General features: G+C 35.3%; 1 protein-coding gene across 1 annotated transcript; it reads left to right on the top strand.

Annotated features, from left to right (window-relative positions):
* The first annotated feature begins 241 nt into the window (after positions 1-241).
* On the top strand, positions 242-8222 carry LOC127444810 (uncharacterized). Its single transcript, XM_051704350.1, has 5 exons — positions 242-347; positions 1839-2660; positions 2913-2929; positions 3219-3255; positions 5568-8222. Coding segments are annotated over exons 1-5 (1704 nt in total). The 5' UTR covers positions 242-346; the 3' UTR covers positions 6395-8222.
* The last annotated feature ends 6154 nt before the right edge of the window (positions 8223-14376 follow it).

The raw sequence follows: 14376 nt of genomic DNA, 5'->3' as shown, positions 1-14376 counted from the left end.
GAAAAAAAGTGTGTAGTTTAAATTATTATTTTAAAATTACACAATACAAATGGTGAAAGACAGATTTATGTTGGTTTAACTGAACTTAATGACAGCAAGTTATTAACTTTTTTTCACCAGTGTACATGTAACTGAAAGTAAAGTGTGGATTTTGTTACAAGAACAGCCTTGGTTTACAAGAAATGATATAATGCACTGGGGCGTCTCTGTTTGTCTCCATGCTCATTAATATTATTTAAAACAGTAGTAGGAGGGGCTCTTCACATGCACAGGGATATTTTAGTCCTCTCCTCACCTTTGAGTTGTACTCTGAAACTCTGAAAGTAGGAGCTATTCATCATCATCAAGTAAGTACACCAATCCTGCAACCAACCAACAAACTGCACTGAAATGTGAAGTGCTGTTCTTTTTCTTGCTAATGTCCTTAGTGCTTATTTTGTTTATTATAGTAGTAGTTGTTGTTGTTGTTCAGAATTACCTAAAGAACTATATGGTGAACATGGAATATGTTATTTTGTGTACATTCTTGTATGTGTTACCTACACATGTGCCTTTCAAGACAAGATAGGTGAAGGTAAATTTCCACAGTACATACAGGCTGAGATTGGGTAGGAGTTTAAAGAAAATGAGAAGTGGCAGTTAAATGAAATCCTATTTGGTTAAAGCAGGACAAAGACTTTGAATTTTTTTATGGAATTTATATTTTTTGTCTATACTCATTTTGGTAAACGTTATGATGTTGTATTTTTTCACATGCATTATTTTCTATTTTGATTCAAACATAAAACAATACATTTCAAATGTTAAACTCTGACTTTATAACACATGCACTGCTCATTTTATGATGAAATCAAAACCCTCTTATTATGTCTGTAATCTTTCATCAAAATGTAATAATGAAATAGCTTCCACTAATTGCTCAGAAAACCTAAAGCAGAGATGAGAATAAGAATATAACGATTTATACATGTAAATATAAACTTTTTTTATTATTATTACTATTTTAACAAAGATCTGTTTTTAGTTTCACATCTATTTAAAGGGTGATGTGTGTGACTTTTTTTTCAGTGTTGAAATACATTCTCCTATCCTAGATTAATATGCATTGTCCTGAAAACTGTAAACATTGTGTCTCTGTGGAACTATAACATATATATATATATATATATATATATATATATATATATATATATATATATATATATATATTATTATTATTATTATTATTATTATTATTCTTTTTTTTGAGAGATCTGTTTATGGGACCATCTGTTCTATATTTATTATTTATTGATTCTTTTTGCAATTTAATTCAGTGATGCTATGGCACAGAAACACTTCAGCTTTAATTTCATTGTAAAATGTAAACTCTGTGGCTTTGGTGTACTTTCAAAATATTGCTCTGCTTGTTTGAGAGGTCTGTCCAAATTCATACAAAAAAAAAAAAAAAAAAAAAAAAAAAAACAATGGCATGAGTTTGGGCCAGTACTATCTGTTTGGGTATTTTTGTGTTCGGGATATTTACGTTTTCAAAAAGTAAGTTCTTGTTTTTTTCCAAGTTATTTTATTTATATAGCACATATTAAAACAGCATCAAGGCTGACCAAAGTGCTGTACAATACAAAATTATAAAAACACACAACGATTCAAGACCAGGACATTACATACTATTAAAAACCAGTGAAAAGAGATGAGTAATTATTTTTTCAATACTGTTTGGTACCACTAGTTGTGCAGCAGTGGCAGTTGTGCTCTCCACCCCCCGGCACCGCCCCTGTTGTGCAGACATTACAAACTACAGATTTAACAAGTTTAAACACTGTTTGTTTATCTCGCAGTGTCTGAAATGAATATTGTTCTACTGGGTAAAACTGGATCTGGAAAAAGTGCATCAGGAAACACAATCCTGGGAAGAGATGTTTTTAAAAAGGGTTCCTCCTCTAAGTCTACAACTAAACAGTGTGAGAAACACACAGAAACAGTAGAAGACACAAACATCACGGTGATTGACACTCCAGGACTGTTTCACACATCCATGACTGATGGAGAACTGATGGCCGAGATTGAGAAGTGTTTGGAGATGTCTGCTCCTGGTCCTCATGTGTTTCTTCTGGTGATAAGACTTGATGTGCGGTTCACAGAAGAAGAGAGGGAAACAGTGAAATGGCTTCAGAAGAACTTTGGAGAAGATGTTATGAGATTTAGCATAATATTGTTTACTGGAGTTGATAAATTAGACAAACCAATAGAAGAATTTTGTCTGGAAAACACAGAGCTGCATGTCCTGCACGAACATGGAGCGGTAAATCATACCATTACAAATGTGGAAAAGAATGATCGATCTCAGGTGTCTGAGCTGATGAAGAAAATAAAAGCATTAATAACAGAAAATGGAGGACAGTGCTACACTCAAGAGATGTACCAGGAGACTCAGAGAAAGATCAAAGAAGAAGATGAAGCCAGTCTGAATAGAGAGAAAGACAATGAAGAAGAAACTTCAGAGAGAAACTCAGGAAAAGGAGAAGAGAAAAACAGAAAGATAATCATACTGAGAAGAGGAGTGAATATAGTGATAGGAGGACTATTCTGTTTGTTTCTTTATCGATATGGAAGAAATTATCTCTGCTACAACTGGCTGATGTCTTTATTTAGAGCAAATAGTAATGATGACCTCTGAACCAATAAGATTGTTTGTAAAATTTGGTGCCACTGAATAGCCATTACTCACACTTTAAAAAGACAATACCTTTGACGTCACAATGACTGTGCTTGCTAAGAAGTGTTACCTAGCTTAGAAATGTTAACTATATTATACTGTATGTGAGTTATGCATTTGGCATATGCTGTTATGCAGAGGGATTTACAGTGCATTCAAGGCATATACTGTATTTTATCTGTGTGTTTTTCCTTAGAACTGAAACAAGAAAATGTGTTACTTGCACCACACTCCACTTGAGCTACATCAACCCTTCATTCACTTTTAGTGAACTAATCATGCATTATTACTGTAGCTGTAGAAGCAAAGCCCATGAATTAGAAGTGGATGTCCACACTTTTGGCCATGTAGCGTACGCTGATTTATTGTAGTTTATGTAGTTTTATAACATGATGACACATTATTGTTAATGCAACTATAACAATGGTGCAATGCATTATTCATGTTTGACATAATCACATAATTCATTGTTGAGGTATTTTGTTATATGGATTTTTTATAGGTTCATCTGAAGTCTTTCAAAATAACAATTGCAATGGGTGAGTGAGAAATCTTTTGTTTAACTATTACTGCTTTTAGGTGTTAGTAAATATCATGCAGTTTGTGCTACTTTTTTTTTTTTTTTTTTTTGAGAGAGAGAGAGAAAAAGAAGAGGGAAAGAAAGAGTGCAGAAATGAGAAGAAACAAATTTGTATAAACATTGAAAATAAGAAATTAATATTAACAACCAGACCAAAAAATAGACAGTAACACTTTACAATAAGGTTGCATTTGTTAACATTAGTTAATGTCTTAGTAAACATTAAATAATGTATTAGTTAACATGAACTAATAAATGCTGTAACTAAGTGTTATTCATTGTTAATGTTAACTAATACATAATATAATGTTTACTAAGACATTAACTAATGTTAACAAATGCACCCTTATTATACGTGTTTTCTTAACATTAAAAAGGTGTATATGTTAACATTAGTTAATACGTTAGCAAACGTGAACTGACAATGAACAACATTCTTTTACAAAATTAATAATATACCTTTCATATTTAGTAAACATCCATAAAATATACAGTATATAAAAAAGGCAAAACAGGTAAACAAGTTAAGCTTGCTGCTCACAGTGGATCCAACATGTAAGAAACAACTGCAAATTAAGGACTAAACTGTACATTTTCTGAAGGAAACGTGAGCGGAGTCCTCCCGTGCAAACCTCGCTTGACCTTTTTCTCATACTACTCAATTTCTCATACATATATATATTTCTTTATTTTACTTTTCTTTTGCACAGTGGAGATGTTCACATAAGTAAGTTCTGTCAATAACCATAATTCATTTGTATTTTTATTATTAAATAATGTTAGTAAAGAGCCTATAAACATTAATAACACATTAGATATTGTTCAAATAGGTTACACTTTACAATAAGTTCCACAAATTTGCTAAATAAATACTTTATTATCATTAATTATGATTAACAAAGATTAGCAACACATTAACTGATGTTCAAATGGTTTAGACTTTACAGTAAGGTTCACAAATATGTATAATACATAATTTAATAGAATTATTTATAATTAATTAAGAATTAACAAACATTAGCAACACATTAACATTAACAAAAATGTATAATGCTGTGAAGAAAGAGGCATTGTTCATTATTAGTTAATATTAACTAATGCTTTAAACAGTGTAATATACTCCTTTCAGTGTATAGAAATGTGTAAGTATTATATATAAATAAACTTTAACCAAGATTAATAAATGCTGTAAAAGAGTGTTGTTCATTTTTAGTTCACGTTAGTTAATGTACTAACTAATGTTCACATATACACCTTTTTAATGTCAAGAAATGTGTTAGTGTATACATTAACCAACATTAATAAATGCTGTAAATAAGTGTTGTTCATTATTAGTTCACGTTAACTAATACATTAATGTTTTCTGAAGCATTAACAAATGTGCCCATATACACCTTTTTAATGTTAAGAAATGTGTTAGTATGTGTATAAATAAACATTTACCAAGATTAATAAATGCTGTAAATAAGTGTTGTTCATTGTTAGTTCATGTTAACTAATACATTAATGAATGTTTACTAAGACTAAACTAATGTTAACAAATGCAACCACGCTGTAAGTGTTGTTCGTTGTTAATTTACGTTAGCTAATGCATTAACTAATGTGTACATATACACCTTTTTAATGTTAAACAATGTATTAGTACATGTATAAATAAACATTAACTAAGATTAATAAATGCTGTAACTAAGTGTTGTTCATTGTTAGTTCATGTTAACTAATACATAATTTCATGTTTTCTAAGACATTAACTAATGTTAACAAATCCAACCTTATTGTAGTGTTACAAAAAAGGCCATCAAAGATAAAAATCAAAAAGCATTTTATGGAACTATTACCTAAGTCATATTTGCATTGCAAGTACTCAAAATCAACATCCATTTACTTATAACCTTTATTTAAAAAAAAAAATGCATTGATAGATGTTATTAATAAAGTTTGAAAATACTAGAATACATATACAAAATGCATGATTACAAAATCAATCTATGATTATTAAAAGTGCCAGTCTTCCCTATAGGCAAATTAAGCAAGTTGCTTAGGGTCCCCAATATGCCAGGGGGCCCCCACACTGTCAAAGACATTATAAGTAGTGTTACACCATGCTGACGGGGGCCCCCAAAAGGCTAGTGCCAGCACTGTCTATTGATATGAACATGCATCTAACAAAGTTTGAAGAATCCTGTTAATTGTGTATTTTGGTTTAGACTTATCTCTGTGCAAACCACAAACTGTCTGTCTGTCCATCTGTCTTTATTTATTTATTTACAGTGAATATTGTGCTGTTGGGTAAAACTGGATCAGGAAAGAGTGCAACAGGAAACACTATCCTGGGTGAGATGTTTTTTGAAGCAAAGTTTTCTTCGAAATCTGTGACCAGTACTTGTAAGGCATATCATGGAAAGGTGAATGGACAGAGAATCACATTGGTCGACACACCAGGACTCTTTGATACAACACTGATATCAGACAAGATTAAAACTGAAATAGAGAAGATATTTAATTTCTCTGGTGATGGACCTGATGCATTCCTGCTGGTGATCAGACTGGATGTGAAATTCACACAAGAGGAGGAGAACACAGTGAAGTGGATTCGGGAGAACTTTGGAGAAGAAGCCACAAAACACACACTGGTGTTGTTTACTCATGGAGACTCAATAACTGATTCAGTTCAGAACTATATTGATGAGAATGAAAAGCTGAAGTCACTGGTTAATCAGTGTAGAGGAGGATATCATGTTTTTAATAACAAAGACAAAGATCGATCTCAAGTTACTGAACTTCTGAGAAAGATGAAAAGATTAAAGGAGAAGAATAAATGCAAATGCTATAAAAAGGAGGACTATGAGAAAACTCAGGAAGAACTTCGGCTCAAAAAAGGTTTTATTGGAGCAGCAGGAGGAGGAGCAGGAGGAGCAGCAGTAGGAGGAGCAACAGGAGCAGCAATAGCTAAGGCAGGAGTAGTTGCAGCTGCTGTGGGGAAGGCAGCTGCACTGGGAGCATTAGGAGGTGGTGTTGCAGGAGCAGTAGTAGTTGGTGGAGGAGCATATTTACTTGCAAAATCATCCTCTAAAAAAACAGATAAAAAAGAAGACTGAGGCATGTGTCTTTTAAAACACTTTCAAGGGATTATATGATATGGACAGAAAATCTGGAGAGGCAATAAATAAATAAATAAATCAGTTAATGTATCAGTTAAGATTTTATTCAGATATTCATTCAATCTTTTTTAAACATAGAAATTAGTATTTCCAAATGTAATAATAATGTCTTTCATTATCAAATGACACCTAATGGATGACTGCAATGAGCTCTTAATCAATTCATCTATTCTACAACAGCTAGCTCATAAACATCTTACAGTCATGTAGACTTAAATATGACTTGCATTTAAAATAACAATGTAATGTCTAATCTACTGTATGCAATCCATGCATTTTATGTTTAAATAAAATGTAATTTAATAAAAGGAAACTCTTTAACATACAGTATGTGTGTTGATAACAAAACGACACACAAGTCGCTCTTTCCCATGCAATAATAATGAATGAATGAGGTCCCATAAAAGTGTTAACAGGTGAAATCTGTTGCTTCTTATGTAAGGGCAGTGCACTCTTTTACTCTGTGTAAGGACAAGATTACATTTTAAGTCATTATTCAATGAAAATACTGAAAATCATACTGGCTCTCCTTGGGGCGTTCATGAGAAAAGTGTCCGATTTGTGAATTAATCGTTGTTGTTGTTGTTTTTTAGTCAGATGTTTTCAATAATCTGGTTGATCTGGTTCACAAAAGCAGATTTATTCATTCACAGATTAGACTGATCTGATTCAACTCACTAAATCCGGTGCTCAGTGAATAATGACAATTTCTGATCTGTTCCTGACACAGTGCTACCATATGACTTCAGCTGACTTGAAATATAACACATGGACCACTTTTATGATACGTTATTGTGCTTTTGCATACTTTTTGAAGCTTGAAAGCTTCAGTTCACATTCTTTGTAATTGCATGGAAAACAGCGACCAGTATATTCTTCAAAATTTCTCCTTTTATGTCACAAGTCCGGTTTGAAAACGTATAATAACTGTACAGTACTTGAACAGTAACGGTCTCAGTGAGAAAAAAAAAAATTTACACATTGAAAACATGAAGATGAATTCTGAGATTTTCACTCACAAACACAAATTCACAAACATGTATTTAAATTTGAAGTTGGAAACAGACTGTGACCAATTCAGACTTCATCAAAACAGTATACAGTAACTGCAGAACAGCAAAGATAACAGTTGTGGTCAGCTATGACTGAAAATAAGTAAGCTTTCTAAAACCAGGGAACACATGACATTGCTATCAATGAAAAATATGTGTAAAGCGTATAAAGAGACATTTTTTTAGACATTTTCGCTTTAACACGTAATGTTTATTAACACAACGTGATTTTATCACTTATATGAATTGAAGTGACTTGAAGCCCCCTTTTCTCCTGCTTTTTTTCTCTCTATTTCTCACACTTGCATGTTGCTCCGCCCTAACTGGAAAATGTTGAAGGGCAGACTGTTGTATCTTAAACAATATCATGGCTAAGAGCTGACTCTTTTTTAAATGAAAATATACCATATGACAAGGAACAAAGACGCTTACATTCAAACACGTCAAAAGACTTTTTAAACACTTGGTAAGAAAAAGCTCTAAAAAGACCAAAGTCCAAGACCTCAACTATTAATTTCAAATTGGTGGATTGAAGCCAAAGCTTTTTAATTGAAAATAATGGGGTCACAAGGAGCATCAGTATAACATAAGAATCCTGTACATGTTTTAGTATAAAATTATAGATGTTTGTATAATAGTTAATTGAAGATTCATTGACAGTTTTTAATTTTCTCTGTAAAGCTGCATTGGAACAAAATATATTAAAGCACTAATAAAACTGAATTAAACTGAAAAACTGAATGAGCTGTGAAAATGTTTGTTATGTGACGGGGGTGGGGCTTTAATTTAGGTGTAGCCAGGGGTGGACTGGGGGGGTGTTGCTGTCCTTTTCTGCATATCGCTGCCCACTTCCACATATCGCGGCGCCGTTTTGTGGTGTGTTCTGCATAACGCGGTGGCCCATGCGGCCCCATTTCATGGCCGGCCCACCGGGAAAAGTCCCGGTTCTCCCAATGGCCAATCCACGCCTTTGTGTAGCCACTCCATCATGTGATCACTTTGTTCCAACAAAGTGACATTAAAACAAAACAAGCTCCGACACTTTCAGTTTCTCACATTCTGTGAATACAGAAAATGCTGCAGTAGTCAGGACAAACCAGGGCCGGAGCAGGATTCATGTTCAGCCCGGGAATTTCATGTCCATGTCAGCCCCCCTCCACCCCCTGCCCCATGGGTGTTAAAATGATTACGCTAAAACGAGAACATGGTGAAAACATACATTATATACAATAACTAGAAAATTATATGTTTCAGTGTCTTTATGCCACACATTGCATAAAATTAAAGTTTAAATCACTTAGATTTTAGCTTTCTGATGAAGTAGAGAGTATTGCTGTGCTCAAACTTGTACAGTATTTTCACACTTACATTATTTAAGGTGCCTGGAGCCAAATAAACTCAAAAAATACTAAAATTGCTTTCCGCAAATTTTAATTAACATTACAACAGATCCAGTGTGAAAATATGTGCCGCAATGAAACGTTTAAGAAATTTACTGAAGTGGTTGTCTTGCATTTTTACATGCCATTAAAAAATTGCCAAATCCCAACAATAAGAGAGTTATTAATCAACTTGTGGCCCAATTTATGAGCGGCCCACCTGGAATTCCCCCATCTTACCGATTACCCACTCCGGCCCTAGGACAAACAGATTTTTATGAGTTATGGCATCACTGAATGAATGAACGTTACATTTATATAGCGCTTTTTCTGACACTACACTCAAAGCACTTTACACAGTGTACAGGGGACTCTCCTCAACCACCAGCAGTGTGCAGCATGCACCAGTACACTCACCACACACCAGCTATTGGTGGAGAGGAGAGAGTAGAGTGATTTATTAGCCAATTAATTTAAGGGGATTATAATGAGGCCATGATTGAGAAGGGCCAATGGTGGGAATTTGGCCAGGACACAGGGGTTACACCCCTACTCTTTACGAGATGTGCCCTGGGATTTTTTTTTTGTTTTGTTTTTTTTGTTAATGACCACAGAGAGTCAGGACCTTGGATTACAATCTCACCAAAGGACAGTGACTTTTTACAGTATAGTGTCCCCATCACTTTACTGGGGCATTAGGACCCACACAGACCACAGGGTGAGCACCCCCTGCTCGACTCCTTAACATTTCTTCCAGCAGCAACCTTAGCTTTCCCCAGGAGGTCTCCCATCCAGGTACTGATCAGGCACATCCCTGTTTAGCTTCAGTGGGCAACCAGTCTTGAGATACAGGGTGATATGGCTGCTGGATCAAGACTAACAGGTCAGTTCAAAGTCTTATTTATTCTGCATTATTTATAAAACAAATCTGTAATTTGATAGAAAGGTTACCGTAATGGCTAGATTTGTGTGGGCAGAAGTGTGAACCAGCTCTAGTGAACATGTTTCAACCTGTTCATGAAGTTTTAAACTCTGTTCCACAAGATTGAGTATTTGCATTGTGGTCACATTGGTAACACTAAGGTATATTATAATCACAGTACATAAAAAAACAAAAATAAATGCTGTAAAAACACAGGCAATTTCGTACAGTGAAATACTGTTATTTCAATATTCAGTTTAATACTGTAAATTTGAGCCTTGGAGGAGAAAATTATCAACAAAAAACTAAATTTAACAGCAAGCTACTGTCAAATGTTACAGTATATGCAGTATTATTTTCTGAAGCAGCAAATTTTTCAATTTCAGACTTGAATCAGAGTGTAAATATAATCCATGTAATCTCCCATAAATTCCATCTAATTTTACACTGTAAACATTAGGAAATTAAAGACAAGAAAATTCGGCGAAGAATATGTAATGTGCCACCGAACCCAAGAGAATATGACATGATGACGACAGCACATGAGAAGTGAGAACCGTCATTTTCATCACAGCGTGGGGAATAAGACTCCCTAGGAAATCATCCTGCACTTGTGCTAAATTATAAAAGTTAAGATAGTTTTGCACTGAATTTTACTTTCTACTAACATTTTTGCCCGAGAGGACACAAGAATGGCCTGACACTTCTCTATCAGCTACATGCAGTGTGCATAGCAACGTGATGTTATAGGCTTTGTTCACACTGCATTGAGTGACTGTTCAAACTGCAAGGTACACAGTGGTGTGAAAAAGTGTTTGCCCCCCTTCCTGATTTCTTATTTTTTTGCATGTTTGTCACAATTAAATGTTTCAGATCATCAAACAAGTTTAAATATTAGTCAAAGATAACACAAGTAAACACAAAATGCAGTTTTTAAATGAAGGTTGTTATTATTAAGGGAAAACAAAATCCAAACCTACATGGCCCTCTGTGAAAAAGTGTTTGCCCCACCTGTTAAAACATAACTTAACTGTGGTTTATCACACCTGAGTTCAATTTCTCTAGCCACACCCAGGCCTGATTACTGCCACACCTGTTCTCAATCAAGAAATCACTTAAATAGGACCTGCCTGACAAAGTGAAGTAGACCAAAAGATCTTCAAAAGCTAGACATCATGCCGAGATCCAAAGAAATTCAGGAACAAATGAGAAAGAAAGTAATTGAGATCTGTCAGTCTGGAAAAGGTTATAAAGCCATTTCTAAAGCTTTGGGACTCCAGAGAACCACAGTGAGAGCCATTATCCACAAATGGCGAAAACATGGAACAGTGGTGAACCTTCCCAGGAGTGGCCGGCCGACCAAAATTACCCCAAGAGCGCAGAGACGACTCATCCAAGAGGTCACAAAAGACCCCACAACAACATCCAAAGAACTGCAGGCCTCACTTGCCTCAGTTAAGGTCAGTGTTCATGACTCCACCATAAGAAAGAGACTGGGCAAAAATGGCCTGCATGGCAGAGTTACAAGACGAAAACCACTGCTGAGCAAATAGAACATTAAGGCTCGTCTCATTTTTGCCAGAAAACATCTTGATGATCCCCAAGACTTTTGGGAAAATACTCTGTGGACTGACGAGACAAAAGTTGAACTTTTTGGAATGTGTGTCCCCCATTACATCTTGCGTAAAAGTAACACCGCATTTCAGAAAAAGAACATCATACCAACAGTAAAATATGGTGGTGGTAGTGTGATGGTCTGGGGCTGTTTTGCTGCTTCAGGACCTGGAAGACTTGCTGTGATAAATGGAACCATGAATTCTGCTGCCTACCAAAAAATCCTGAAGGAGAATGTCCGGCCATCTGTTCGTGACCTCAAGCTGAAGCGAACTTGGGTTCTGCAGCAGGACAATGATCCAAAACACACCAGCAAGTCCACCTCTTAATGGCTGAAGAAAAACAAAATGAAGACTTTGGAGTGGCCTAGTCAAAGTCCTGACCTGAATCCTATTGAGATGCTGTGGCATGACCTTAAAAAGGCAGTTCATGCTCGAAAACCCTCCAATGTGGCTGAATTACAACAATTCTGCAAAGATGAGTGGGCCAAAATTCCTCCACAGCGCTGTAAAAGACTCATTGCAAGTTATCACAAAAGCTTGATTGCAGTTGTTGCTGCTAAGGGTGGCCCAACCAGTTATTAGGTTTAGGGGGCAATCACTTTTTCAAACAGGGCCATGTAGGTTTGGATTTTGTTTTCCCTTAATAATAACAACATTCATTTAAAAACTGCATTTTGTGTTTACTTGTGTTATCTTTGACTAATATTTAAACTTGTTTGATGATCTGAAACATTTAAGTGTGACAAACATGCAAAAAAATAAGAAATCAGGAAGGGGCAAACACTTTTTCACACCACTGTATGTGGCCAGATCAGATTTTTCCTGTTCAGACTACAGTCACTTTTGCTTTCACGTCCACTTTAGTTGTCACGCTGCAATATAAATATGTCTGGTTTTTTTTTATAGTGAGGTAAATGAATAGAGGTATAGAGTATCTGTGTTGTTAGACTAGTTTGAAAGTCTTCCAAACCCTGTTAAGATGATAACACGGCCCTGTCTTTTCACTCGAAGGGGTATGTACTCTCATATTTAGGCATTAATCAACATCAGCATGTTGCATGCCTTGGAGCTTTCTATTAGAAATGGAGAAGTATTTAAGGACAAAAGCAAAAAACAAAAAACAAAAACAAAGATGTGCAGTCTATTGAGTGAAGATGTGGAGTTGAGTCGTCACATCATCCAACTTCTGATGGCCTATCCTACTTCAATGAGAGAACAGAGGGACAGATACTCTTTGCTGATGCAAGTTTTGCTCAGCATTATTTGTTTCAGTATGCTATGATTATACAGTACACATGATACTATTATAAATTTGGATACTATTGTCCATATCCTGCAGATGTCAGCCACTGCAGCAGATTTGAGAGCATGATAAATGTCACATAAGCAAGGAATGGAGTATAGAATACAAGTCATTCTGTCTGCTTACCTGCCTAACCACTCACTATTGTGTTTTACTTTCACATGGGTATAGTTCACTCATCAAAGTTGTTTGCCATCAAAAGTATATATAGCTCAGAATTCGACTGATACTGTTGTAACCTGCCCTAATCCCTTAATAGAGCCTCAATCAAGTTCTAATACCTACATTCAATATTGTCTCTAAACATCCCTACTTCTAACCCTAATTATTGTCTTTGTCAGTCGCTGGTGATGGAGCCACTTTTGGACGGTGGATGATCAGCATTGAAGGCCATGTTATCTGTGAAGGATTCCAACCAACGTTATTGCAGATCTTGCTGCAGTTTTCACCACCAAATATGTCTTTAAAATGGACTTAAACATTGATCTGTTTCTCACCCACACCTATCATATAACCCCTGAGGTCATGGATTTAACCACTGGAATCACATGGATTAGGCTACTTTTATGCTGCCTTATGTGATTGTTGGCACCCATTCACTTGCATTGTATGAACCAGAAAAGCTCAGATATTCTTCTAAAAATCTTAATTTGTGTTCGGTTGAGGAAAGAAAGTCATACACATCCGGGATGGCATGAGGGTGAGTAAATGATGAGAGAATTTTCATTTTTGTGTGACTTATTCCTTTAAAGCCCGATGTGGTCCCTGTACAAACAATTGCTCTACCGCCTCTATTGTGCGGGACATGACCCTCAGTCGGCATTAAGGGAAATTTAGACCCTACACATAAACTGATTTTAATGTAATTGTTTCATACATTATGATATTGAAAATAACTTTCATCTTTTTTTCTGTAATCATGTCGCCCTTTTATTTTTTATTTATTTTTAATCAGATTCATGTAGTATTTACAGTATCATAGATAAGTGATGTATTTTAAAAGTTGTCAATCACAAACACCTATAAAATACCTATATTTTTTATTCTTTCTGGCAAACAGCCATAAAAGGGAATGTAAATTACAGTATGTGTGCAACATTTTTAAATTGCAGCATAGAGTTTTATTATAAAGGGGCATAGCTTTCGCAACTCAGTACTCAATACTCACTACTCATGAGTACTTTTAAATGAGCTACTCTTTCACTCTTACTTGAGTAGCTTTTAGGACAGGTACTTTTACTCTACCCAAACAAAAATTTTTATGAAGTAACAGTACTCTTACTTGACTTTTATTTTTCAGTACTCTTTCCACCCCTGCTCACAGGTTTGTGTTTATCAGCGATTCACAATTACTTCAAGTGTGGCTCATCTGAGCAGAATTCAGATTTGTAACCGTTTCATAATACTGTAAGCAATTGGCCACAGAATTGCCACCACATGGTCTGGTTGAACAATCTTAGCATGCATTCTTGCATTACCACAGCGGTAACAAACCTCATTCTGCATTCTATTCAACTCGGAAAGTCGGATTTTCCAACATGCTACTAGGAAAAGTGCAATGGAATGCCACTTGAAGTTGGAATTCCAACTTGGAAACTCATACTGATATTTTCTACTCTGATTTCACCTAGATGCAGGTGTGTGATG

The sequence above is a fragment of the Myxocyprinus asiaticus genome, chromosome 8 (assembly GCF_019703515.2).
Source record: "Myxocyprinus asiaticus isolate MX2 ecotype Aquarium Trade chromosome 8, UBuf_Myxa_2, whole genome shotgun sequence".
Taxonomy (NCBI): Eukaryota; Metazoa; Chordata; class Actinopteri; order Cypriniformes; family Catostomidae; genus Myxocyprinus; species Myxocyprinus asiaticus.
This window is presented reverse-complemented; position numbering and strand designations above follow the sequence as displayed.

Coding starts and splice junctions, on each gene's coding strand:
- LOC127444810 (XM_051704350.1), top strand. Junction 3,256..5,567: donor CAAAATAACAATTGCAATGG/GTGAGTGAGAAA, acceptor ATTTATTTACAG/TGAATATTGTGCTGTTGGGT.